General features: G+C 41.2%; 1 protein-coding gene and 1 long non-coding RNA gene across 6 annotated transcripts in view; one reads left to right on the forward strand and one right to left on the reverse strand.

The window, feature by feature from the left end:
• The window catches only part of KIF5A (kinesin family member 5A), a 158,867-nt gene that overhangs the window by 27,405 nt on the left and 106,142 nt on the right, over positions 1-25,320 (forward strand). For all 5 annotated transcript variants that reach the window (XM_056562563.1, XM_056562564.1, XM_056562565.1 and 2 more), the window contains exons 2-4: positions 22,659-22,746; positions 24,059-24,132; positions 24,279-24,383. In XM_056562563.1, coding sequence (XP_056418538.1) covers positions 22,659-22,746; positions 24,059-24,132; positions 24,279-24,383 — 267 coding nt within the window. The remainder of the gene's footprint in view (positions 1-22,658; positions 22,747-24,058; positions 24,133-24,278; positions 24,384-25,320) is intronic.
• The window catches only part of LOC130358782 (uncharacterized), a 32,665-nt gene continuing 11,631 nt past the window's right edge, over positions 4,287-25,320 (reverse strand). The window contains exons 2-3 of the long non-coding RNA XR_008889648.1: positions 21,315-21,436; positions 4,287-4,624 (exon numbers count right to left, since the gene is read on the reverse strand). This is a non-coding gene — a long non-coding RNA (uncharacterized LOC130358782). The remainder of the gene's footprint in view (positions 4,625-21,314; positions 21,437-25,320) is intronic.

The raw sequence follows: 25,320 nt of genomic DNA on the forward strand, positions 1-25,320 counted from the left end.
CATGTTTTCCTGCTATATTTTGTTATTCATTGTAGACTTAAAGGGGTACTCGGATGCTCAGCTTTTGGAACAAACTGTTCCGAACGCTGGAGCCGATGCCGGCTCCAGCGTTCAGAACAGTTTGTTCCAAACGCTGAGCAGCCGAGTACCCCTTTAAAAGGAAAGTGACACCAGTTTCTCCAGCACTAACATTATAGGCTAATAGTGTGGTTAATGCTGATTTACCATTTATTTATTTGTTGCTTCTTTCCTGAAATGTTTCAAAAAAGAATATGTAAATTAGCTGCTATGCTGCCCTCAGCACATTACTTGGCCCTAAGGTGCATTGGTACAGCCGCCCGACTATTCCCTGGATAACACCAGAGATTTAAATGTGATGTGAAATTTGCATATTTTCTAACATTTTATATAGATTATAGCCTGGAAAATTTGAAGGAAAAAAATGGATCACCTAGATGTGATTTACATTCCCCTGGTATAGTTTCACCCTCACCACCATAGCTCATATATGTGATATATTCATAACATGCTGTCTGGCTTTTTTTCCCCTCTTTGAAGCAATAAGGGACATTGAGGTTGGTGTCAGAATTTTTTTAATACATTTTGGTGACGTTATTTTTTTACATTTTCATTTACTGATTATATTATAAAATAATCCTAAAATCTTGCAGATTTCATTCTGGTCACTAGTTCTAATATTATCCTGACATTTTCTGTAGAAATCTCTCTTCAGCAGCATCCTCCTTATTATCACAGGCAGGATTACAGAGAAAGGTGACACTAGTTTATAGATAATATGGAATCAGGCCTTTCACAATAGGTGATGGTCAGAGGGTCAGAGCTCACCCCTTTCACTCCCTGTATAGCTGTATATACTCTGCATAGGTCACAGAGCACACCTAGAAAATGTTTCCATGGAAGTCAATACGGTCCCCTCCAGTTTATTATTCCTATGTCCTTGTGGCTTGCTGAAAAGCATATCTCTAAATGTTATTAAAACAGCTCAGGCAAGATGGCTGCCCCCATAATAAGGTATTAATTATAAAATAAAAAATTGACAGCCATTAAATAGAAACAAAATAGAAAAAAGAATGTTTCAACATTTGGCTCTAATAAGAATACATAATAATAATAATGTTACTCAGTACCTAATCCTGACATGTACATCTATTTTACTTTCTACTTTTTTATGCCTCTATCACCTATATTTATTTTAAAAATCCCTTTTTTTTATCAGCTTATCAGTGTTAGAAATCCTCTCAGTGGAAGGGTGTGTCCCTCCCTTATGGTGGTGGTTGGAGGTGATTGGTGTGTCTGCTCATGCAGCCTCCTCCATGAGTTATCTCTTGTCTATGACTCATGGACAAGCCTGATGCAGCTGCAGAACTGGTTAGTGTCCCAGTAGTTATAGGGACCCCTAGTGGTGGAATTTTCTGAAGCCGTTTTCTTGGTAAATATTTAAAAAATTTAACACAACCATATTATAAAAGGTCTTTTATTTCTATCAGCAACAACATATAAAAAGTTTTTGGATCTGACAGTGCCCATTTAAAAAGGAGGAGCTTGTAGTTCATTGTTTGAAGACGTTTTGCTATCTCTTGCACCAATTACCGTTGCTCTCTGGGCTCCCTTTGCTCCCGGCTTCACATTTTAATAGCTCAATGAGCTAGAAGGGTCTTGAAATACATCTTAACTAATGACCGTGGTATCATACAGGGATTTCTTGATGGTTAGGTTATTAAAATAAATTACTATATTTATTAGAGCTAATTTCCATTGTAATTTATTCTAATAGTTAAACTAAAGATTTCAGCCTCATATCTGTATGGTTGTATCTGATGACAGACAATTCTGAGGTTCGTGGTCGTTTCCCCTCCACTTGCTCCTCACCAGTAATTTATCTTATCTGTCACAACAAAAGGAACAAGATCTCTACCCTTTATATCTACAGTAGATACACAAGACTACATCTGATAATTTAATAGCAGTTTTTAGTAACGGTAAGTCTGAAATGGAACTAAATTTTGACAGATTTTATTTTAATTTCTCAAAGCGTTACTGTCATTAAAAACAACATTTGAGATGTTGGTCATCGAGAGATCCATCCATTTCTTTACATAGATGTCTATGCAGAGGAATGGACGGATCTCATGCTGGCCGGATGGCAGAGCTCAATGCTGCCCGCTTCCCCAGCAAATAACTGACGCTTGCAGTGCATCTCAGGAGTGAGACCCGATGCGATCAACAACTTTTGACATATCTAATCGACATGTCAGAAGTTGTTTTGAATGGCAGTAACACTTTAACCAAATTGTCTAAAAGAAAAACTTCCTTTGTGCCCCATAGCAACCAATAAAAATGCAACTTTCACATTATAAACTGCTCTGGTAGAATAAAAGATGTGCAGTAATTGGTTAAAATATTTAAGACAGTTTTGATAAATTGTAACAAAATTGTCTATTCTATCTATAACTTCATTTTATATTTACGCACAGTTCACAGTTACTTACAGTTAGGCTATATTCACCCACTGTAAAATGAATAGAAAAAAATGATCCTTACACTGTTTCATTAGCATATCTGTGCAGTAAGCTTGGTTCTAGTACTGTATCTAAGCACTTAGCTTAGTCCTGATGGTTTGGCATAATGTGTGCCTGACAGAAGCCCTAATCCCCACATGCACACCCTATGGCTGGGTTTACACATTGTAAAATAAGAAAAGGAAAAACAGCAGTAAAATAGGTACACATAGGTAAAATATGTTGTTATTTTAATCTAATGTGCTATAAAAATGTATGAAAAGCAGCTCGCAGTGCACACATCGGGCCTTATTTACTAAGAGTGTTGTGTAGGTTTCTTTGTGGCTTTTAATTCCCTACAATTTATTTTCCACGGTATTTACTAAGATTTCCCTACATTTTCCACTTTCCCTACATTTTGCTTTTTTTACACCTGCTCTGATCTGTCTGGTTTTCCTCAGCTGAAATCCACCACATTTTCTGTGAAAACCTTAGTAAATATGTTGGGTTTTTGTGAAAATGTCGGGAACACGTCCCTTTTCGGTGACCATGCCCCCTTTTACTGATGGTCATGCCCCTTTTTCGAGTTTTCTTAGCAAGAATCTGGCGCACAACCCGACAAAACATGTCGGGTTTGCAATAGTAAATGAGGGCCATTGTATAAAAAATATTCGTAATTGCAAATGTTGTGACGTCTCGGACACACCTCCTCGTGACACCCCCTCAATGACTGCCCCCACGCCCCCACCCATAGTCTTGCATTGAGGGGGCGTGGTGTGACATCACGAGGGGAGCGTGTTTAAGACGTCACAACCCTCGCCACCCACTGGATGCTGCACAGAGATCACGGGGGTCCCAGCGGCGGGACCCCTGCGATCAGACATTTTATCCCCTATCCTTTGGATAGGGGTTAAGATGTCTAGGGGTGGAGTTCCCCCTTAATATGGCACCTTAATAGATAAAAAAAAAAATGTTATACCTATTTTACGGTGTTTTTTTCCCCTTAAATGTGTAGACCTAGCCTTAGGGTGTGCATGTGGGGATGGGAGCTAAGTGCTCAGATAGAGTAAAGTATCAAAACCAAGCTTACTCCAGGATAGGCTGGCGGAACGGTGTAGGGCTCAGTTTACATCTGCAATGGAGCAGAGTATATTTGATGGAAAGAATACTGCAGCATGAACCACTATTTCTCTGGTCATAGTGATGATCATCACACTGCAACCTGACAGATCCCATTATAAGTCAAATATAAGTTGGTTGAATGATGTTGTGCATGTCATGTGAAGGGTCAGGAACTCTCTTGACATTCATTTTTGTATTTTTCATGTACTTTACTTGATTAGAGTAAAGTCCCAATTCCCCATTGGTTCCCCAGTTCCGGCAATGCAAGTTTAAAGAGGTACTCAGGGCAAAAACATTTTATCCCCTATCCTTTGGATAAGATGTCTGATCGTGGGGGGCTCGCTGCTGAGACCCCCTGTGATCTCCCTGCAGCACCCACATTCTATGCGGGTGCTAAATCTCCAGTTTCAGAAACCTCCGTGTTTCCGAGACTGGGGAAGTGACGTCAGTCACGCCCCCTCCAATAGACATGAATGGAGGGGGCGTGGCGTCACGTCCCCAGTCCCGGAAACCCGGAGGTTTCTGAAACTGGAGATTCAGCACCCGCATAGAATGCGGGTGCTGCAGGGAGATTGCGGGGATCTCAGCAGCGGGACCCCTGCAATCAGACATCTGGATAGGGGCTAAAATGTTTTTGCCCGGAATAGCCCTTTAATTTTGACACAGCTGTAGCACCAATCTGCCTAGATCAATTGTATGGCATCAGACAACCCTTTAAGCTGCAGAAATAAACTATATATTCAGAGATCACATGAGTATCAGCATTCATTAAATGCAGTTACATTATTGATTCCATACATCATCCACTTTTAATGTATACAGGGCAACTAGCAAAGCCGAGTGCTATGTAGGTCATTTTGTCTAGTGTTGTCTAGATACAGAAAGGTCATAGTCCTGGGGCTACTGTAGGGGTCTATTAGTGACAGTGGACTCCATTAATTAGGTTTTTGTTCTTCTTATTATTTTTATTCTTACAACTTGTTCTGAAATAGAGGAATGTTTGGTGTACTTTGTTATAGTTTCTGAAGATAAGAGGACATCATACAAATAAGAAAGCAATGCAGCAAGGCAGACTACATAAATATATTTAGGTATTTCTTGTCCGAATCCCCAGAGTCGCCCTGATAACACCCATCCCTTGATTTATAATGGGGAGTATAGTATTCAAATTGCGCACAAATCTTTATAGTAAAAAGAGACTTTTAGGACAAGCCGCTGGGAATTAGGTAGAGCACGTTCAGAAAGGATGGAAGTGGGTAAGCCTTCGTTTTCTGGTCGCATTATCCTAATAATCTTCTCCGTTGGGATTGAGTTACCATGGCAACGGACAATGGTGATGAATAGCAAGTGACTGATGAACTATAATTGGACATTGCGAGAGTGAAAGATATCTACTACTATCCTATAATTGTTTCTATGCATCACTGTCATTTAGGAAGTAGAAGGTTTCGGTTCCTCCGATTAGTATTTTGAGCAGACGGTTGGCAGTCATTTGCATTGAGTCTCATACACCGCTTTGTTTAGTTCATTGCATGCGTGTGGCTACCACAGCCATTCCAGTGTTCAGAGTAGGTTGGGCAAAGCCATGGGCCGGGCTGTGACATGAGATGTCCTGAGTGATCTAAAGGGAGATGAGCAGCAGCAGCAGAGCACGCCCATGTCATGGAAATCCATTTATAGCAGACAGAGGCAGCTCGCTCTTTGTACAGACATTTTCCTTTCATATTGATCGAAAATGCTTTTAACAAATGGTTTGTGTTCTAGGCGGAGTCGGAGCCTACAACCCTATATCGATTACACATCCAATTTACAGCTAGATGTAACAACCTTCTTAAATGCTGGATACATTCAGCACATGGATGTGTCGGGCGTTGTTCAAGCATTTTTTTTGTGTTTATTTTTTAACTTGTAAACAAAGGTGAAACAATACAATTAAGGGCTCGTTCACCCGTCTGTCCCCGTAAATTTCCTCCCATCTGCTGTCCCGTTCAAGGCTTGGAAAGGGATCCCATTGATGTCAATATGATTTTTTACAATCCAGCCATTTGCACCCCTTTGCTTTCCTTTCCGTTATCTTTTGCAGGAGAAAAGACTTTGCATGCAGTATCTTTTCTCCTGGCAAAAATAACAGAATAGAAATGGATATAATAAACTTAACATGGAAGTCTATAGGTAACGGAATGAAAACGGATGAGCCTTTAATGTCTCCGTTTGCAACCATTTTTTCCAATCCATTTTGATCCGTTATTACTTCTGAGCATGCTCAGAAGAGGTGTGAGCAACCAGGAAGTAGCCAGAAAATAATAAAAACGGAAAATAAACAGATTAAAAACTGATGCAACAGGATGCCATTAAAGGGGTACTCCACTGGCCAGCGTTCAGAACTAAATGTTCCGAATGCTGTTTTCACGCTGAGGGGGGTCAGCCACGCCCCTCATGATGTCACGGCCACGCCCCTCAATGCAAGTCTATGGGAGGGGGTGTGACGCCCCTCCCATAGACTTGCATTGAGGGGGCGTGGTCATGACATCTCGGGGGAGTGGCTGACCCCCTTAGCATGAAAACAGCATTCGGAACATTTAGTTCTGAACGCTGGCCAGTGGAGTACCCCTTTAATGGCATCCTGTTGCATCAGTTTGCATCTCTTTGTTAGTATGGTCCGTTTAGCAGCAATGACGGGAGAATAGCAGGACGGGAGATAACGGCCGTGTGAGAGACACTTAAAGGGGTACTCCGGTGGAAAACTATATATATATATATTTTTTAAAATGAACTGGTGCCAAAAAGTTTAACAGAATTGTAAATTACTTCTGTTTAAAAATCTTAATCCTTTCAGTACTTATTAGCAGCTGTATGCTACAGAGGAAATTCTTTTCTTTTTTAATTTCTTTTTTGTCTTGTCCCCAGTGCTCTCTGCTGACACCTCTGTCCGTGTCAGGAACTGTCCAGAGCAGCATAGGTTTGCTATGGGGATTTTCTCCTGCTCTGGACAGTTCCTGATACGGGCATCAGGTGTCAGCAGAGAGCACTATGGACAAGACAAAAAAGAAATTAAAAAAGAAAATAATTTCCTCTGTAGCATACAGCTGCTAATAAGTACTGGAAGGGTAAATCTTTTTTAATAGAAGTAATTTACAAATCTGTTTAACTTTCTGGCACCAGTTGATTTAAAAAGAATGTTTTTCCACCGGAGTACCCCTTTAATGACGGAAGAAATACATGGAAGCCTGTTCAAGCTATTTAGACTTCTGTGAACAAAAATGTGTAACTAAGAATATGTATGTCCAATATCCTGAACAAGGGGCCACAGATGGAAGTGGAGCATGTACAGAATACATATTTCAAGTGTCTCTGAAGAAATTGGGGGAAACAAGAGGTAAAAGTGCTTGTTTAATGCAAGTGTACTGACTTATGTGAGATACGGTATATACTGCATGATTTTGACTTGTCTAGGATGTTCTCCGCATTATTTGCTGTTCATTCTGTTCTATTTTCATATCGACTACTTGTAGACAGAAAAATTAGCCTGGTTGTAGCATTCAGGATGGAATGGAGAAGAAAGAGTGGAGGGGAGAAAGGGGAGAAAGGGAAGGTATTGATTGTGTTTTGAATCGAAAATACAACATTGGAGACAAAAATTGTACAGGATCCTCAACGCTCTACGATACCAGCACCATAGGAAGCTTACTCATTGTAACATTTATTGTCTCTCATTGAGTGCAATTACATTATTGATTCAATACAAAATGTACTTTTGAATTATAATGGGAAACTAGCAAAGCCAATTGCTATATAGGTCATTTTGTCTAGTTATGTAAAGCTTATAGTCCCGGGGCTATTGTAGGGGTCCATTAGTGACAGTGGACTTCATTAGAATTTTTTTATTTTTACAATTTGTTCTGAAATAGTTGAACGTTCTGTGTACTTTTTTTTTTTTTTTATAGTTTTTTTCCAGCAAGTCTCTAAAGAAATGAGAGCATCATACGAATAAAGAAGAAAGGCAGACTATGAGTTCACACTTCTGGACATTTCAGATGCTTCTAAAACTCAGTATATTCAGATTAAAGATATGAGGTGTGTACAGGCAATACAAACAGCACTGGCTCTCTAGATATTCAGTAGTAAAGCATTCATCCAGTCTGAGTGAATAATTTATTACCACTGTCTAGTGAGCCGGTGCCTTTTGTATTGCATTGTCGGTTTTGTCTCATGGAGTACAGGGGACATAGAAAATGCATCAGAAGTCGAAAATTCCACCATGAAATGGATTCCCCCCAAATTGGAACCTAAACCACAAGTCAGTCTCTACAATTTAGCCATAGCTGTCTATTCCTACACATAAATATATTTGTTATTAATTTGTGGCAGCTGTTTCATCAGTCACACAAAATAAATGAACAGAGATCATAGCGCTCCTGTTCCCTTGGCTCCGCCATGCAATTATGGCATAGACTTTGGACACTATAGAAAATATTTTGGGAAAATGTCAGGGAGGTGGGGCTAAACAGGGAAAGAGCATTGACCCATTTATTTATTGTGTCTTAACATTATGAACTTTCTTGATCTTTTTTTATTATTGTACACTATTTGGAACCAGTTTATTCACTGTCGCTCCAAATAGCAGCTGACTGGGTCCCTGCGGAGAGTGAAAACAGATTTCAGCTCTTGGACAGCTCCCCAGGCTGAGCTTTTTTTCTTATCACAGGCAGCCACAGCCTCAAGGAGCTCAGAGCCACATCAGCAGCATTGATGTAAGCGAGGAGGAAAAAGGAGGAAGCGGTACCCCAAGGAAGTGTATTCAGCAATATTCTAATTCCACCCATACAGACCAGTTTACTCTGTGAAATGTTCACCAGATCTGCATCTCTGCAAAAAATGAAATTTAATTATAATAATGCGGCTCCTAGAACTAGATAAAAAAAAAGAGAAGAAAGAATGGAGTTAAGCGTATATAATGCAGTAGTGTGTATGCAGCCAAGAACAAGAGCAACTGTGTTTTTCCTTGCGCTGCTGAGATAAGGAAGAAGAGACATGTTCACGTAAATTGGTCCCTTTGGAAATCTCAGCAATGACAAAGAAAACCCTTCTGTATGGAATATTAGACGAGTAGATGACTTATTCTTTCCTTGAATACTAATGTAATTGGTTACACAGGAAAATCCAGAGGGTGATACTATGAGAAGTGTCCTCATTTTATAAGAGTTTTAACAATGATCTTGTTAGTCTAAAAACATTAATTTTTTTGCATCTAAGTTGACGTAGCTGAATTTTTACCTAAACTTACTGTAAAACGTGTAACATAGAAGGACAAGAACATGTTTTTGGGGCTTACTTCAAACATCTGCAATAGTATTTCTTTTGGCAAGAATAAGTAACATACTGAATGACTTTGAAAACCTAAATCAGCCATGAAGTATTCTTGGACATCGGGTGTTAGTATTGGGGGTTCCATATCATGTCATACATAGAGTTGACCTATCCTACCCGGGACACAAAGGACATAATACATAATGATCAACAGAAAACTCATTGCTCCAGAGTAGAACTTAGAAGAAAGATAAAGGAAGATACAAGGGAGTAGAGAAAAACAAAGATGGGAAGTTATATAGAACATAGAAACTCGGTCAAGTGTTCAAACTGAAATGAATATCAAGTACTTATCCAAAGTTAGCGTTAAGTGAGTGCGACTTGCAATAAAATAAATTCTAAGAAGAAGCGAGGAAAATAGGTTCTAAAGGCCAGTGTGGAATAGCGATTTAGAATTCCAAGACAAAATTAAATGGCAAGCCTTAGCATTCATTACATGGCTATAGTGATGGGGCAGTTTGTTATAAGACTATGTTTACATTGATAAGTTCCCTATGTTCAGGGTGTACCGGCAGACTGTATATCGGGGTGTATTTGTGCTGGGTCCATTGAGTACAATGGACTGATCGTAGTTTACTGGTGACTACGTTCTGTCCATTTCGGAGTGTATACTGTCATTTTGAAGGACTTTCACTCTTCTCCTTAACAAAGTTCTAAGTCAGTCTTCAAAGGCAACATTATATTTGGTCATAAATCTGCTCAGAAGATTGTTCCAGGGAGGATAGAGAGAGAATCTCGAGACCGTTCTGTAAGGCAGCACCTGTGACAGATTTTACTGTAAACGGGACACAAGAAGCTGACAAACTTAGCTAAATTTCGGACTTAAAGGGAATTGGGTTGAGATGTGATACTACACATCTCCTATGGTCAGAAATGACAACAGTTTTGGAAATTGTCGCAGAGGATTTGTCCCGGTGTCTTGGCTTCTTTTATATATAGAAGCCATGACAGCAGTATAAACAGAGCCCTACAAAGTGGTTGTTGTTTTACAGGTTTGGTGCTTTTTGGGAAATATTTGCATGTCATACATCCCCTTCAAGAACATAATTCAGTTTCTAGGCAAATTGGGTACTAACCCTGATCTAGGCTTGTTGTCATTCATCAGGCTTGTTTTGTATTCCACTATTAAGAACCAATGAAACGCTGCTGTAATGACCGTGTCTGGTGATTTTAATACAGCAGATGGCTTTCTCCAGAAGCACCAATCATTTTAACAAGCTTGCTGTATGTGTTCTTTATTTTCTTGTTACTAAGCTTCCAGGCGTCTTTCCATCTCTTTTCTTCTACATCCACTCTACTTCCCAAATGTCGGCTTCTGTAGCTGTAGAGGGCCCAGGGCACACACTGGAGCACTCTCTACTGTTGTGTCATAGCTCATTTGTCCTGGTGACTAAAATAAGGGTATTTGGATTCTAAGCATAAAATTGAGGTTTTGAATATAATCACAGCATAAAACAGGGCTTTTCCCCATGGAATGTGTAGATATATATATAGCACAGTGCAGCGGTGTAAAAAATTAGCATTGAAATTTTCCATCGCATGTAAACAGGATTGCAGAAACCCCATTCACATGATGAAATACAGGTTGTTGTTGGAATTGACATGGTTTTCGGCATAAAATCCATGACACAAACCATGTAAAATCTGAAAGGTGTGTACAGGGCCTTAGTACAGTCAGTGTTTTCTTGTGTAAGCAATTTAGGCTGTTTGTTTGTGCTTGGCATTATATCCATGTTCACATATTGCCACATTTCCAATTTTATACCATTTTCATGTATGAATAAATTGTTCACTTCCCCTAACAAATGTAATAATAGTAAATAATATGTTCAAATCATCTGTATCTATCTGTATTTATAAAGGTGATGAATGCTAAAGACAACTATAAAAGATTGGCACAGAGGCTCAGTGGTTAGAACTGTTATTGGATCCAACCAAGGACAATATCTGCATGGAGTTTGTATGCTTTCCTATGTTTGTGTCAGTTTCATCTAGGGAGGCCACGATACTGGTATCGGTATCGGGACCGATGCTGGACATTTGCACAAGTACTTATACTCGTGCAAATGTCCTCGATACTTAATCGAGGGGACTCCCGCCAGAAGGTATCACGGAGTTGCCCTGTGCTATGTAGCGCACAAACTATGCAGCGGGATTAACTGCTGGTAGCTAGTGTGCTGGAGGGGTGTGAGGTGCAGGGCAGATGTTGTTACCCTTGGGGCAGATGACATTAACCCCTTGTATTCGTGGCGCCAGGGTGTGGTTTAGCCTATAATCACCCAAAGGTATACCACTGGATCCTGGGCTAGGCACGGGGGCCATAAAGACTTCAACGCCAAGTTACAGTCAAAGGTAGCTTTACTGAGGGTAGACAGTTGGTAAAGTCTTTACAGTTCAGCCAGGGCCCAAGGAGGTGACCAGTGACTCTGAGACCTTAAGGGCTTGCTGGGACCCTGGGGACACTGAAGGAGGCTGCCAGACAGGGCAGCAGGAGTATGGGGTAACACCTCCCATACTGGGCCACCACACTAGGGATGCTGATCAAGATCACAGCTGTGAAATCGCGGTGTCCCAATCAGCTGAGAGTACGATTGGAGGCCCCTACCGTGCTCCGTCCTGTCCAATCAGACAGCTGTGGAAGGCAGTACTAATGGAGTGCCAATAGCAATGATTAATGCTATGATCAACACTGATCAATGATATGGCATAGCATTGATCAGTGTATGCAATCTACAGATTGCATGTAAAAGTCCCCTATGGGGGCTAAATAATTTTGAAAAAAATGTGAATTAACCCCTTCTCTGATAAAAGTTTCAATTACCCCTCCCTTTTCAAAAAGTTTAAATAAAAATATATTTTTTATATATAAAAAAGCCCTTCCTCTAATAAAAACTGAAAACAGTTTTCCAATAAAATAAAAATGAAAAAAAAAAAAAAAAACTGTCACATGACATTTAAAAAAAAAAAAAAAAGTATTGGTAATTGGTATAGGCAAGTACTTTATAAAAAATATCGGTACTCGTACTTGGCCTTAAAAAATGGTATTGGGACATCTCTAGTTTCATCCTGTTACTAAGGTTTCCTCCTACTAAACTTCTTAAATCTTTGACCCCAGTGTTTGTGACATGGGAATTAGATGGTGTAAATGGTGATAACTACTGTACAGCGCTGCACGAAAAGCTGATTCTATATAAGCAAATAGAATAAATAAATGGTCAACAAATGTGTCAGCATTAGCTGTGATTTTACATGAGGAGTAGCTCCACTTTCACCAGTTGTCCAGTCTGCAGACTCCATCTCTTTAAGTTTTAGTTGTTACAGAGCTGGTAGGTGAAGACTAGCGGCTATGGTGTCGCTGAAACACTCTACACACACAAAGGAGGAGATCCTGATTTCCCATGTCTCTATAGCACACCCTTTAAATCAGCAGCATGGGGGACGTAATGAAGCAGCACTGAGAAGTGTAAGCTATGAATTCTGTACTGCAATGAGTTGTAACACTTACTAGATCATTCAGCCTGGACTCCGTGTCTCTCTACAGCTGATTCCTCTCCTGCCCACTCACCACTTCATAGACTTATATGGACTTTACAGGTGAATACACAAGACAAATTATCAGTCAAATCATTGTACTAATATGAAAAGGCGTATTTCAGATAAATTGGACAGTTGCAGAAATGTCTGCAACAAATCTGCTGTGTGTGAATGTAAGCTTATACTTTTTTTTTTCTGCGTTTTTTTCTTGAAGCTCTGAGCAAATCATTATTTTAGCTGGAAGAAGGAAGAAGGAAGGAGTCTGATAAGTGGAGAATTTTTTTTTTCTCTAATAAGATACATTGCAAAGTTTCTTATAGTTGCTTCTACTATTGATTAATGGAAAGTTTGTATAAAGTTTACTGATGAAAATATACTGTATCTACGTTATGATTTTACATTCCATTATCAAATTCCTATTACCTTGGCTGTCTAAATATCTCAGTAGTTCTGACTTGCATTATAATAATGGATGAGGTATTTTGGTAGGACACGGACTTGTAATTTATATTCTCCCAATATAAGCTATCTTTACTCTCCAGCCAGAAACATAGTAGGTCAAAATATACAATTTTCTGTCGGCATCAGGCGTCAGTAGCAGATGCCTGGTACTTTAGGATTTGCCCAACCCTGCTCTGCTTATCATCTATCTGCCTTGTTTTCAAATTAGGACAAATAAAACCCTGCAGTAATGACCGTGACTGATAATCGTAATATAGCAGATGTCTTTCTCCAGAAGCACCCATCATTTTAACAAGCTTGGTATATTAGTGTTTTATTCTAATTTGTAAGCTTCCTTACCTTCCTTACCTTGGTTCATTTCTTGTTTTGGTATTTGTCCACATTGGTCTAGCCAGATAAAAAATAGCCAAAGTTAGATTGACTAAACATTGATTGAGGTATAGCGCTCGAATAAAGGCATGTTGCATGCGAAACATAGAAAAGCTTCATGTCAAAAATCCCACCGTTGACACTCAACCCTACCTAAAGAAAGGAAGCCTCCCAGCCATGTTTCATGGAGATAGCCAGGATTCTGAAAATACCCAACATGCTGTTTTAAACAGTTTACGTAGCTACCATTGATGTTAATGTCAGTAGATTTCTTCATATTATCTAGGTGCAGCCCATAAAGCAAAGAAACAAGGTGGGTCTGTACCAAGGAACCATTTCACAGGCCTCAGAAGAATATTAGCGCTCTATTCAGAGCACATCCAAGTGCTATCTATATTTATAAGAATCAACATATGTACTGTATGTACAGTATGCATCCATGTATGAATGAATGTTCAAGCATAATTTCTATATGGTTATAGATACCAATGAAACTTGGTACACGTGTTACTTATATGTCAGCTAAAAATATAGTAGAGTTAAACCAACCATATCCTACCCCCTTATGCTGATGTCCCATGCAAGTCTGAATGATTTCCGTTAGACAATTGTTACTCTCTGGCTGCTGAGATTGCCCGAGGCTTTTAAATATGCTGTCAACTGTCCAGCAGGTGCAGAGAATAGTGCGGCGGACAGAGTTTGAGAGTGGTATATGAGGACAGGGCATCAGAATAAGAGCGCTCTTGTTGCTTTTGCTCTTCCACAAGGTTTAAAGGGGCATTCCGGGATTTTTTTATTTTATTTGACTATGCTACAGGGGCTGTAAAGTTAGTGTAGTTCATAATATAGTGTCTGTACCTGTGTGTGACGGTTTTCTCACAATTCTTCTGTGATTTTTACCCCACTATTTATTTTTATCAGCATACAAAATGACTGTTGTCTCAGATTTTTTCCCAGCTTGCAATGCGGCCAAGACCTGACTCACTAGTCAGCTGATGACAGGGAGCCTGTCTGCTTCAATGGGTGGAGCGATCGCTTGGTGGGAGAGAGATCAATCTGCGACTAATGCAACAGCTGTAGGCACCCTGATTGAAAACCACAGGTCTTTAGTTTCAATGGGTGGGGTGGCTGATGTGTGGGAGGAAAATGGAATTGTGGGATTTGTAGTCAAAAAAACATAAGTCAAACACGAAATACAAGTACACAAAAAGCTAGCCACAGTATTATGGTAATCTCACAACATAGCCATTTAGCCCCAAAACAAGAGCAGATCCTTCCTAAGCATGTCCATTACTGTCTACCAGGTACGTACTAAATCACCTTATGGTGGATAACCCCTTTAACCCCTTAAGGACCAAGGACGTAGAGGTACATCCTTGGTCCTGCTCCAGTGATATAACGCGGGGTTACATATCACGGCGGGCCCGGCGTCATAGTGAAGCCGGGACCTGCCGCTAATAGCACGCAGCGCCGATCACAGCGCCGCGCGCTATTAACCCTTTAGCCGCGCGCTCAGAGCTGAGCCGCGCGTCTAAAAGCGAAAGTGAAAGCTGCCGGTTAACTCAGTGGGCTGTTCGGGATAGCCGCGGCGAAATCGCGGCATCCCGAACAGCTTACAGGACAGCGGGAGGGCCTCTACCTGCCTCCTCGCTATCCGATCGCCGAATGACTGCTCAGTGCCTGAGATCCAGGCATGAGCAGTCATGCGGCAGAATCATCGATCACTGGTTTCCTATGAGAAACCAGTGATCAATGATGAAGATCAGTGTGTGCAGTGTTATAGGTCCCTATGGGAGCTATAACACTGCAAAAAAAAAGTGAAAAAAAAAGTGAATGAATATCATTTAACCCCTCCCCTATTGAAAGTTTGAATCACCCCCCTTTTCCCATAAAAAACAAACACAGTGTAAAGAAAAATAAACATATATGGTATCGATGCGTGCGGAAATGCCTGAATTATAAAAATATATCATTAATTAAACCACACGGTCAATGGCGTGCGCGCAAAAAAATTCCAAAGTCCAAAATAGTGCATTTTTGGTCACTTTTTATATCATTTAAAAATGAATAAAAAGCGATCAATAAGTCCTATCAATGGTACCGTTAAAAACTTCAGATCACGGCGCAAAAAATGAGCCCAAATACCACCCCATACACGGAAAAATTAAAAAGTTATAGGGGTCAGAAGATGACAATTTTAAACGTATTAATTTTCCTGCATGTTGTTATGATTTTTTCCAGAAGTACGACAAAATCAAACCTATATAAGTAGGGTATCATTTTAATCGTATGGACCTACAGAATAAAGAGAAGGTGTCATTTTTACAGAAAAATGTACTACGTAGAAACGGAAGCCCCCAAAAGTTACAAAACGGCAGTTTGATTTTTTTTTCCGTTTCACCGTAGATTTTTGGGCAAAATGACTGACGTCATTAAAAAGTAGAATTGGTGGCGCAAAAAATAAGCAATCATATGGATTTTTAGGTGCAAAATTGAAAGAGTTATGATTTTTTAAAGGCAAGGAGCAAAAAACGAAAATGCAAAAACGGAAACCCCCCCGGTCCTTAAGGGGTTAACAGGGATGTGGAATTCTTATCGCCCGACGCCCGGGACTAGCAGTTTTGGGCGCCGGGCAGGTGAATTTGTCCGGCCCTTAGCCCGGCTTCGGGCAAGCAGGGCCGGACCTGACAAGTGCGGTGGCGATCTGCAGTCTGTATGGAGCGGGCTGCCGACTCCTGCCCGCTCCATACTCTGCCGCCTCCGACAATAAAAAACTGTATCCTCGGAAGCAGAGCAGGGGAGATGAGAAGCTGTGTATGTCTTCTCTCCCCTGCTCTGCAGACGTGCGGGGGGAGATGAGGGGGCGTGGCTTCTTGCTCCCCGTGCAGACCTACGTCCTCAGCCTTCACTCCCCCCAGCTGTAGCTTCGGAGAGCTGAGGGGAGGAGGCGCGTCTGTACGGGGAGATGCATGCAGCGCTCTGCAGTATGTATGGAGCGGGCTCGGGATTCCTGCCCGCTCCATACTCTGCAGCCGCCGGCTGTTCTCAGTAGCCGGGGGCCGCCACTAATAGCCAGCATGTGGCGATCGCCGCGGCTGGCTATTAACCCTTTAGATCGCCGCTGTCAAAGCTGACAGCGGCCTCTAAAGGGACATGTGAATGCTCCCTGGTGGGCTAGTGGGGTGTATCGCCCCCCGCAGCGCGATCGCAGTGGGGCGATCCACTATAGAGGTAGCCGTAGGACTTACCTCTGCTTCCTCCTGTCCCGGCTCTGTCATTGATAGATCCTGGCTGGACCAGGCTCTATCAATGGATCACAGAGCACACAGATTAATAGAGTTCAATAGAACTCTATTCATCTGTATGAGGAATCTAATGATTCCTCATAAGTCTAATAAAGTGTAAAAAAAAAATTAAAAAGTTTTAATAAAAGTTTGAAAGACACATTAACCTAGTGGTCTTCAAACTGTGCCCCTCCAGATGTTACAAAACTACAATTCCCACCATGCCAGGACAGCCGTTGGCTGTCCGGGCATGCTGGGAGTTGTAGTTTTGCAACATCTGGAGGGCCACAGTTTGAAGACCGCTGCATTAACCCCTTCCATGTTAAAAGTTCAAATCACCCCCTTTTCCTATATAAAAACATGCAAACATAATAAAAATAAACATATTTGGTATCGCTTCGTGCGTAATTGTGCAACCTATGAAAATATAACATTATGTATCCCGTTCGGTAAATGTAAAAAAATACCAAACCACAGATTTGCAATTTTTATAATATCCCATTAAAAAAAAGTTTAAAAAGCGATTAAAAAGTCAGATCAATGCCAAAATGGTACCGATACAAAAAACAGATTATGGCGCAAAACATGATCCCTCATACAGCCTGGTATGCGGAAAAAAAATATAAAGCTACAGGAGTTAAAAAATGGCAATTAAAAAAATTAGAAAACGTTCAGAATTAGTAAAACATGACGTAAACGATACAAATCTGGTATCGCTGTAATCAGGCGCCTAAAGTAAAAAACTAACATGTTACCTCAACCACAAGGTAAATGGCGCAGAAAAGAAAAACCACCAAATCTTCAAAATTATCTTTTACTATTTCAATTTCACTTCCCCAAATATATATATATTTTTTGGTTCAGAGAATGTTATTGAAAAATTAAAAGGTATCCTTATAGTAGGTAGTTATGGCTATTATAGGGCGAGGAGGAAAAAATCAGAGCGTAAAAGCGAAAATTGGCCGGGACAAGTGGATCGTCATGAGGGACAAGTAGATTTTGCTCCATTTTAGTCCCGTGGACAAGTAGTTTTTTTATAAACTTTCCACACCCCTGGGTTAAGTATGAAGACCAGGCAATGCCGGGTACTAGTATTGTGTATACAGCTTCTCCACGTGCTAAAGTTACCATCCCCTTGTACAAATAGAAAGGAATCCATTAAAGAAGGCCTCCGTCCCATATGAAAATCCTTAATAATGTATGTAAAGATGGAGGATGACATGGATAACGCCAGGCTGCCGTGTCAACTCACCTAATCCTGCATTGAGGTGAACAGATAATTTACAGAGAGGTTACTGGGAACCAATATTTTTTGCATCAATAGATTCACGTTGGCAATAGTCTCCTCGCCAAAAAAGAAAGCTCGGCACTTTCTGCAGAAAGGAGCGCAGTCTGAGCAGGCCAAATGCGTAAAATTTCTTCTTAAAGTCCAATAGTTTATTGATCTGTACACATTTCTCATCTGTGCATAACCCTGAGTCCCTGTAGCAGTTACCTTTTCTATTAGAAATTAGTTGTAAACACAAATAAAATAAAAAAGCCGATTGGTTGCCATAGAAGACACCATTTTGTCTGTACTAGTTTGTATACAGAAGGAATATATTACAAAGTCTAACACTTTCTTTACAGGATCCTATAGCACATGCTAGGTTCACTATAAAACATTTCCTTCAAGATGAATCCTTCCGATACTTTAGTATTAATTACTCCAGCTCAGAGAAGAGCGTCTGTTAATCACCACGAGGAGCAATTACCAAAACTAGGAGGCTCGCCGTGCTCCCTACAGACCTGAGATCTAAGAGAATGAAGCAAGTATTAAAAAAAAAAAAAGAAACCTGTCGGCGGGTGTCTGCTGAGTGATGAGCATGGCTACATTATAGATATAAAAGGATTTCTATTTCATCTCTAAAGGGCAGTGACCACTAACCTCGGGTGCTCTGTTACATAACTACAAGTTCCAGCATGCCTTGACAGCCTGAAGGCAGATATATGGCAATAGCTACAATGATATTAGGGTTGCCACCTGGACAGTATTTTACCGGCACAGCTGGTATTTTGGCCACCCTGTCGGTATTTTTATATTAAAAATTCCGGCAATGCAATGGCCGGTATTTATCCAACCAATCCTCCAACTCCCAGAACATTGCACCACAACCTATACCAGTGTTTCCCGACCACAGAGCCTCCAGCTGTTGCAAAACTACAACTCCCAGCATGCCCGGACAGCCAACGGCTGTCCGGGCATGCTGGGAGTTGTAGTTTTGCAACAGCTGGAGGCACCCCTAGTTTGAAAACACTGACCTATACTACTATGTAGTCCAACTGGGAGTTGTAGTTCTCGCTTGGGGCAGCTGCTGAGCCACAGGCTGTATCAATGCATGCTGGGAGTTGTAGTTTGCTATAAAAAAAAAAAGTGCTCAAAAATTCACATAAAAAAAAAATGGTACTGTTAAAAACTACAGATCGGGGAACAAAAAATTAGCTCTTATACAGGCCCATATATGGAGAAATAAAAACGTTATAGGGGTTAGAATAGGACAAAATTTCCCCCGCATATGTGTATCCTGTGATGTTACGCGTATTTAATTATGCAAATTAGCAAGGCTGGTATTTTTGGGGCAAGAAAGGTGGCAACCCTAGTTGATATTCGGTAGCAAAATATCAGGGCGGTCTTGAGAATTTAGACCTATTTATCAGTGTATGCAACAACAAAAAAAAAATGGAGCAGCAAAGATAATTTAATTTCTATATTTAGGGGCATTTTTAGGGCCCAGAAAGATCAGGTACACAACCCTTAAAGCTTATGCCCACCAAACCCAAAATAAAGAAATCTTCATTGGAGCTCTAAATGACGCATTTGCACTGTGTAAACTCCGCAGTGTGAATGGGTCAACAGAAAACACATTCATACCAATGACCAACCTCCAAAATTATTAACATTCATCCTTCCACAGACTGCATTGCTGTCAATGGTGACAGTGCAGGTCCGCATGGTCCTAGCTGCAAATGAAATCTCTATCCGAAATATCTCCGGGCAGAGATTCTTTAGTCTAAACATACCCTTACAGTCATGTGGAAAAACAATAAAAAAAACAAAGGGTTCTACATAATTTACTGTTTGTCCTATTCAGTCCAGCACTGTAAAGCCCAAAAGAGGTCTCTCTAACATAACCTAATTCTCATTTGGATACACAGCACATCCTCTCTATGACATAGAAGTTCACATCTGAACCCTCAACCTTTGTTTCCTACACTCTCTTGCAACTACATTAAAGGGGTTGTCTGTCAAAAATTGTCCAGGTTCCTGCTTAAACAAAAAAAAAAAAAAAACTATACTTACCTTTTACTCGGTCCCCATAGACTTCGGTATCGCTGTTCCCAGATCCTGCCACACCCCACTGGTGTTAGAGGTCAATACGTGAAAGTGATGAGACAGCACTGTGGCTAGTGATGAAAAAAGGGTCTGAAGACTTTCTTAATGCATTGTATCTGTGTTATTCTGTGCCCCAAATCTTAATCAAAAAGAGTGGGCCTCATTGTTGGAACGGATCTAATAGTAAAACTGTCTTTGTTGCCCATAGCAACCAATAAGAGGGCAGCCTTGATTTTACCGGCACAGTATAAGAAATGAAAGCTGAAGCATGAATGGTTGCTATAGGCACAAAAAAGACAAAGCCCCAGACTTATCAAATACTGTCTACATTAGAGCTATTTTCCCACATTTATTTGGGTGTTGGGTTTGACTAGCGTGCATCTTATTTATCAAGAAGGTGCAGCAGGATGATGAATTTTGCGCAGCTCTGCTGTGGTGGGAAAAGTTCTACCACATACACTTTTTCTACACACTTGTGAGGGAGGGAAGTAGACACTTTCCCGGGTCCTGAATTTGGCAGGTTTGGTGTTTTTACATAATTTCACAGAGCTGCCGGGACATTTTTACTTGCATTTTAGACGCTACAAGCAAATTTGATTGCGGTGTCTAAGTGGTTAAAGCCGGGCATCACCGTGATTGGTGACGTCTGGCATTAGAGATGGGTCCTGGTGGAAGATAGCGGCCAGGACCACCCAGCTATGACCCGCGCTCATCTCAAAGAAGGGGAGTAGGACGCTGTCATCCACAAGAAGTTAAAGGTTGAATTGCGAAAGGTAGAAGTGATTCGCACGCCTACTGGTAGGTGGTGTAGCTTTGTGCCTAAAAAAGTACCTTTGCGTACAAAATAGCGACTTTTGACAAAAAAGTCGCAAATGATAAATACGTGACCACTGCATGGTCAAAAAGAAAAAGTTCTACGGGTAGACAAAAAGAGTGAAACTGTCTATATCAAAAGGCGCATTAAAAGTGTCTAAATATGCTGCTTGCGCCTGAACTGCGCCAAAACATGGACAAAAAAATGCTCTAAAAGCAAAGATCAATCTAGTTTTACTGTAAGATAAAGGAGATCCTTGTCTTTTGATGTTTGTGATGACCATACGTTTAGTACTTACCAGATTTTAGAATTTTGATACCTCCCTCCATTTAAGTTGATTTGGCAGAAGAGTTAGAGGGAATCATCCAGAGCTCTTAGTGGACGTTTCTATATTGCTGCTTAGTATACAGACTTCATGTAACCCCCCCACAGACAAAACAACGCGTTTCCAGTGCTGAATTGCTCTTTACCTTGATACCTTTGGCGTTTACTTCCAGAGAATCTGTCCTGGTTATGATCACACAGGCGCATGTCTCCTCCGGCTGGGTTCACACATCGCTGTAGTGTTGCTGTGGGGCCTAGTACTAAGCGGCTGAAAGGGGAAAAAATTGTTTCACTTATTAAACCTGTATAGTCAATAATTCATCTCAGTTCTTCTGCAGTTTGAGGTAAAAGACGTGTGGGTTGACCATGCGGTACACAAGGGTGTGTATGGACCCAGCCTTGTAAGAAAAAACTATGGTAACTGTGCTAGAAAGTTGTGCGTACCCATGTGATCATTACATGACCAGGAGAGTAAGCAATAAAGATACTTGGTCAATGCCTAAAAGAGGAATTGATAAAAAATTGATTAAAAAAGTACATTTGCTTAACACCCCTTTAAGTTAGTGGACAATGGAGTACACTGTGCTGATAAAAAATACATTTTGTTTTGCTTGAATTTTATTCAACATTTCTTAAAGGGGTACTCCGCCCCTGGCATCTTATCCCCTATCCAAAGGATAGGGGATAAGATGTTAGATCGCCGTGGTCCCGCTGCTGAGGACCCCGGGGATCACTGCTGCGGCACCCCGCCATCATTACTGCACAGAGCGAGTTCGCTCAGTGCGTAATGATGGGCGATACAGAGGCCGGAGCAGCGTTACGTCACGGCTCCGCCCCTCATGACATCACGGCCCGTCCCCTTAATGCAAGTCTATGGCAGGGGGCGTGACGATTGCCATGCCCCCTTCCATAGACTTGTATTGACGGGGGCAGGCTGTGACGTCACGAGGGGCGGAGCCGTGACTTAACGATGCTCCGGCCCCTGTATTGCCCATCATTACGTGCAGAGCGATCTCGCTCTGTGCAGTAATGATAGCGGGGTGCTGCAGCAGCGATCCCCGGGGTCCCCAGCAGCGGGACCACGGCAATCTGACATCTTATCCCCTATCCTTTGGATAGGGGAGAAGATGTTTAGGGGCGGAGTACCCCTTTAAGTATTTCTTATGCTTTTTGCAGTTTAAAGGGAACCTATCATCATTTTCATGCTGCCTGAACCACGAGTCATAATGGTGGTCGCCTGTAGTTTCTCGCCGCGTCTGCAGCCTTATTTGTATTTGGGTATGTGGCGAGATCTATGAATCAATACAGGCAGAAGCCCGATGACTTGTGGTTTACATGGCACGAAACAGATGACAGCCTCCCTTTAAATAAGTCAATATTACATGCAAGGCAGATGCATATATTTTCTGAAAATATATCAATGTGAAAAAAAACAAGTGTCATTTTATTATCTATTTACATAAGTAATATCCTTTTTTTTTATTTTCTAGGGAAAACCTTATGTTTTTGATCGCGTGTTTCCACCAAATACAACTCAGGAGCAAGTCTACCATGCCTGTGCCATGCAGATTGTTAAAGGTAATACACGTATACATACTATGATCGAGCTTCCTGTGTTTTTTAGACATTTTATACATTTCAAAACTAAGATAAACTGATTAACTGTTCAGATGTCCCATTAGGGTATATTCATGCGTACAGTGTTCAGCACATATTGGATGTGCAGGATTTGATGCTGCAGATTTGTAGCTGGGTTTAGTCATTTAGTTTACAGCATAAAATCTGTGCAGGATACTGTACATGTGAATATACCCTTATAATGAAAAATACAAAAACAAACATAAAATACCCCCCCCCCAACCTCCTGAAGTCACATCTGTGTAATGTCTCGCTGACTGATCCTCTTTAAAGGGATTAGAGATGAGCGAACTTACAGTAAATTCGATTCGTCACGAACTTCTCGGCTCGGCAGTTGATGACTTATCCTGCATAAATTAGTTCAGCTTTCCGGTGCTCCGGTGGGCTGGAAAAGGTGGATAAAGTCCTAGGAGACTCTTTCCTAGGAATGTATCCACCTTTTCCAGCCCACCGGAGCACCGGAAAGCTGAACTAATTTACGCAGGAAAAGTCATCAACTGCCGAGCCGAGAAGTTTGTGACGAATCGAATTTACTGTAAGTTCGCTCATCTCTAAAAGGGGTTATCCAGGAAAAAACTTTTTTTTATATATATATCAACTGGCTCCAGAATATTAAACAGATTAGTAAATTACTTCTATCAAAAAATCTTAATCCTTTCAGTACTTATGAGCTGCTGAAGTTGAGTTGTTCTTTTCTGTCTAAGTGCTCTCTGATGACACGTGTCTCGGGAACCGCCCAGTTTAGAAGCAAATCCCCATAGCAAACCTCTTCTACTCTGTGCAGTTCCCAAGACAAGCAGAGGTGTCAGCAGAGAGCACTGTTTCAAGACAGAAAACAACAACTCAACTTCAGCAGCTGATAATTAGTGAAAGGATTAAGATTTTTTTTAATAGAAGTAATTTACAAATCCGTTTAACTTTCTGGAGCCAGTTGATATATAAAAAAAAAGTTTTTTTCCTGGAATACCCCTTCAATGCCCTAGAGCAGTGGTCTTCAACCTGCGGACCTCCAGATGTTGCAAAACTATAACTCCCAGCATGCACGGACAGCCAACGGCTGTCCGTGCATGCTGAGAGTTGTAGTTTTGCAACATCTGGAGGTCCGCAGGTTGAAGACCACTGCCCTAGAGTGTCCTCACGACACTTTAAGTAAGGAAGGCATATTTGATGTGGAGACTAACCATACCAAATACACTACAATACATACCATTTGTATTGTAAGGTATAATGAGATGTCCCTTGTCCCCTACAGATGTGCTGGCTGGATATAATGGAACTATCTTTGCCTATGGGCAGACGGCCTCTGGAAAGACCCACACCATGGAGGTAAGCTTGTGTGTTGTAAAGTTAGATTTTAATCACACTTCTGTATCTTTATAAAAAAGGAAGCACTCTAGGGAAATGACTTAGTATTACAGATATGTCGTGTCATAGCTGCAGCTTAAAGACTGTCATTTTCTTCTTTCCCCCAGGGGAAGCTTCATGATCCTCAATATATGGGAATCATACCCCGAATCGCCAGAGATATTTTCAACCACATCTATTCCATGGATGAGAACTTGGAATTCCATATAAAGGTAAAGAACAAATGTGCACATCAGTAATGAAAGATTCTTAACCCAAAAGTGACAAGGCTTTGTGCCGGCGGGTTATACTGCAGAGATTGTTTCTATTTTAACATATTTAGACACTAAATCCTATCAGAAGACGATGCCAAGGGGACCTGAGTATTTGGAAACAGATTATTTTCTGGGGTGCATTTAGGCCCCGATAAGATCTTACGCCTCAAGTGCACTGGGACAATTTCTATTTATGTGGCATTTTGTCATTCATTGGGGCTCCCAGAATAATACTGTCTTGTATTCGCCACTTAAAGGGGTACTCTGCTGCTCAGCGTTTGGAGCAAACTGTTCCGAACGCTGGAGTCGGGAGCCTGTGACGTCATAGCCCCACCCCCTCATGGTGTCACGCCCCGCCCCCTCAATGCAAGTCTATGGGAGGGGGCGTAACTGCCGTCACGCCCCCTCCCATAGACTTGCATTGAGGGGGCGGGGCGTGACATTATGAGGGGGTGGGGCTATGACGTCACCGGCTCCAGCGTTCGGAACAGTTTGTTCCAAGCGCTGAGCAGCAGAGTACCCTTTTAACTCTAAGGCCGGGTTCACACATACTAATTTGGTCAGTATTTAGTCTTGCAGTGCTGCAGTGTTTTTTTTCATCTATTAGGAATTTGGAGTTCTGCGACCAGGGACCCCCACTGAATTGCACCCACTTTTAATTTTTCTGACGGTGTGCTGCTACCTTCTTGTTTAAACAGTATTTAGTCAGTGTTATTAGCCAAAACCATAAGTGGAACCAAACACTGGGGAAACTATAATGGGAACTTCTGCAGATATTCTGTGTTTTGGAGCCACTCCTGGTTTTGGCTAAAAATACTGACCCAAATATTACATGAAAGTAGTTGGCTCAGTATTATGCATCAGTATTTGTCAGCCAAAACCAGTGGGTCCTAAA

The sequence above is a fragment of the Hyla sarda genome, chromosome 2, assembly GCF_029499605.1.
Source record: "Hyla sarda isolate aHylSar1 chromosome 2, aHylSar1.hap1, whole genome shotgun sequence".
Classification (NCBI taxonomy): domain Eukaryota; kingdom Metazoa; phylum Chordata; class Amphibia; order Anura; family Hylidae; genus Hyla; species Hyla sarda.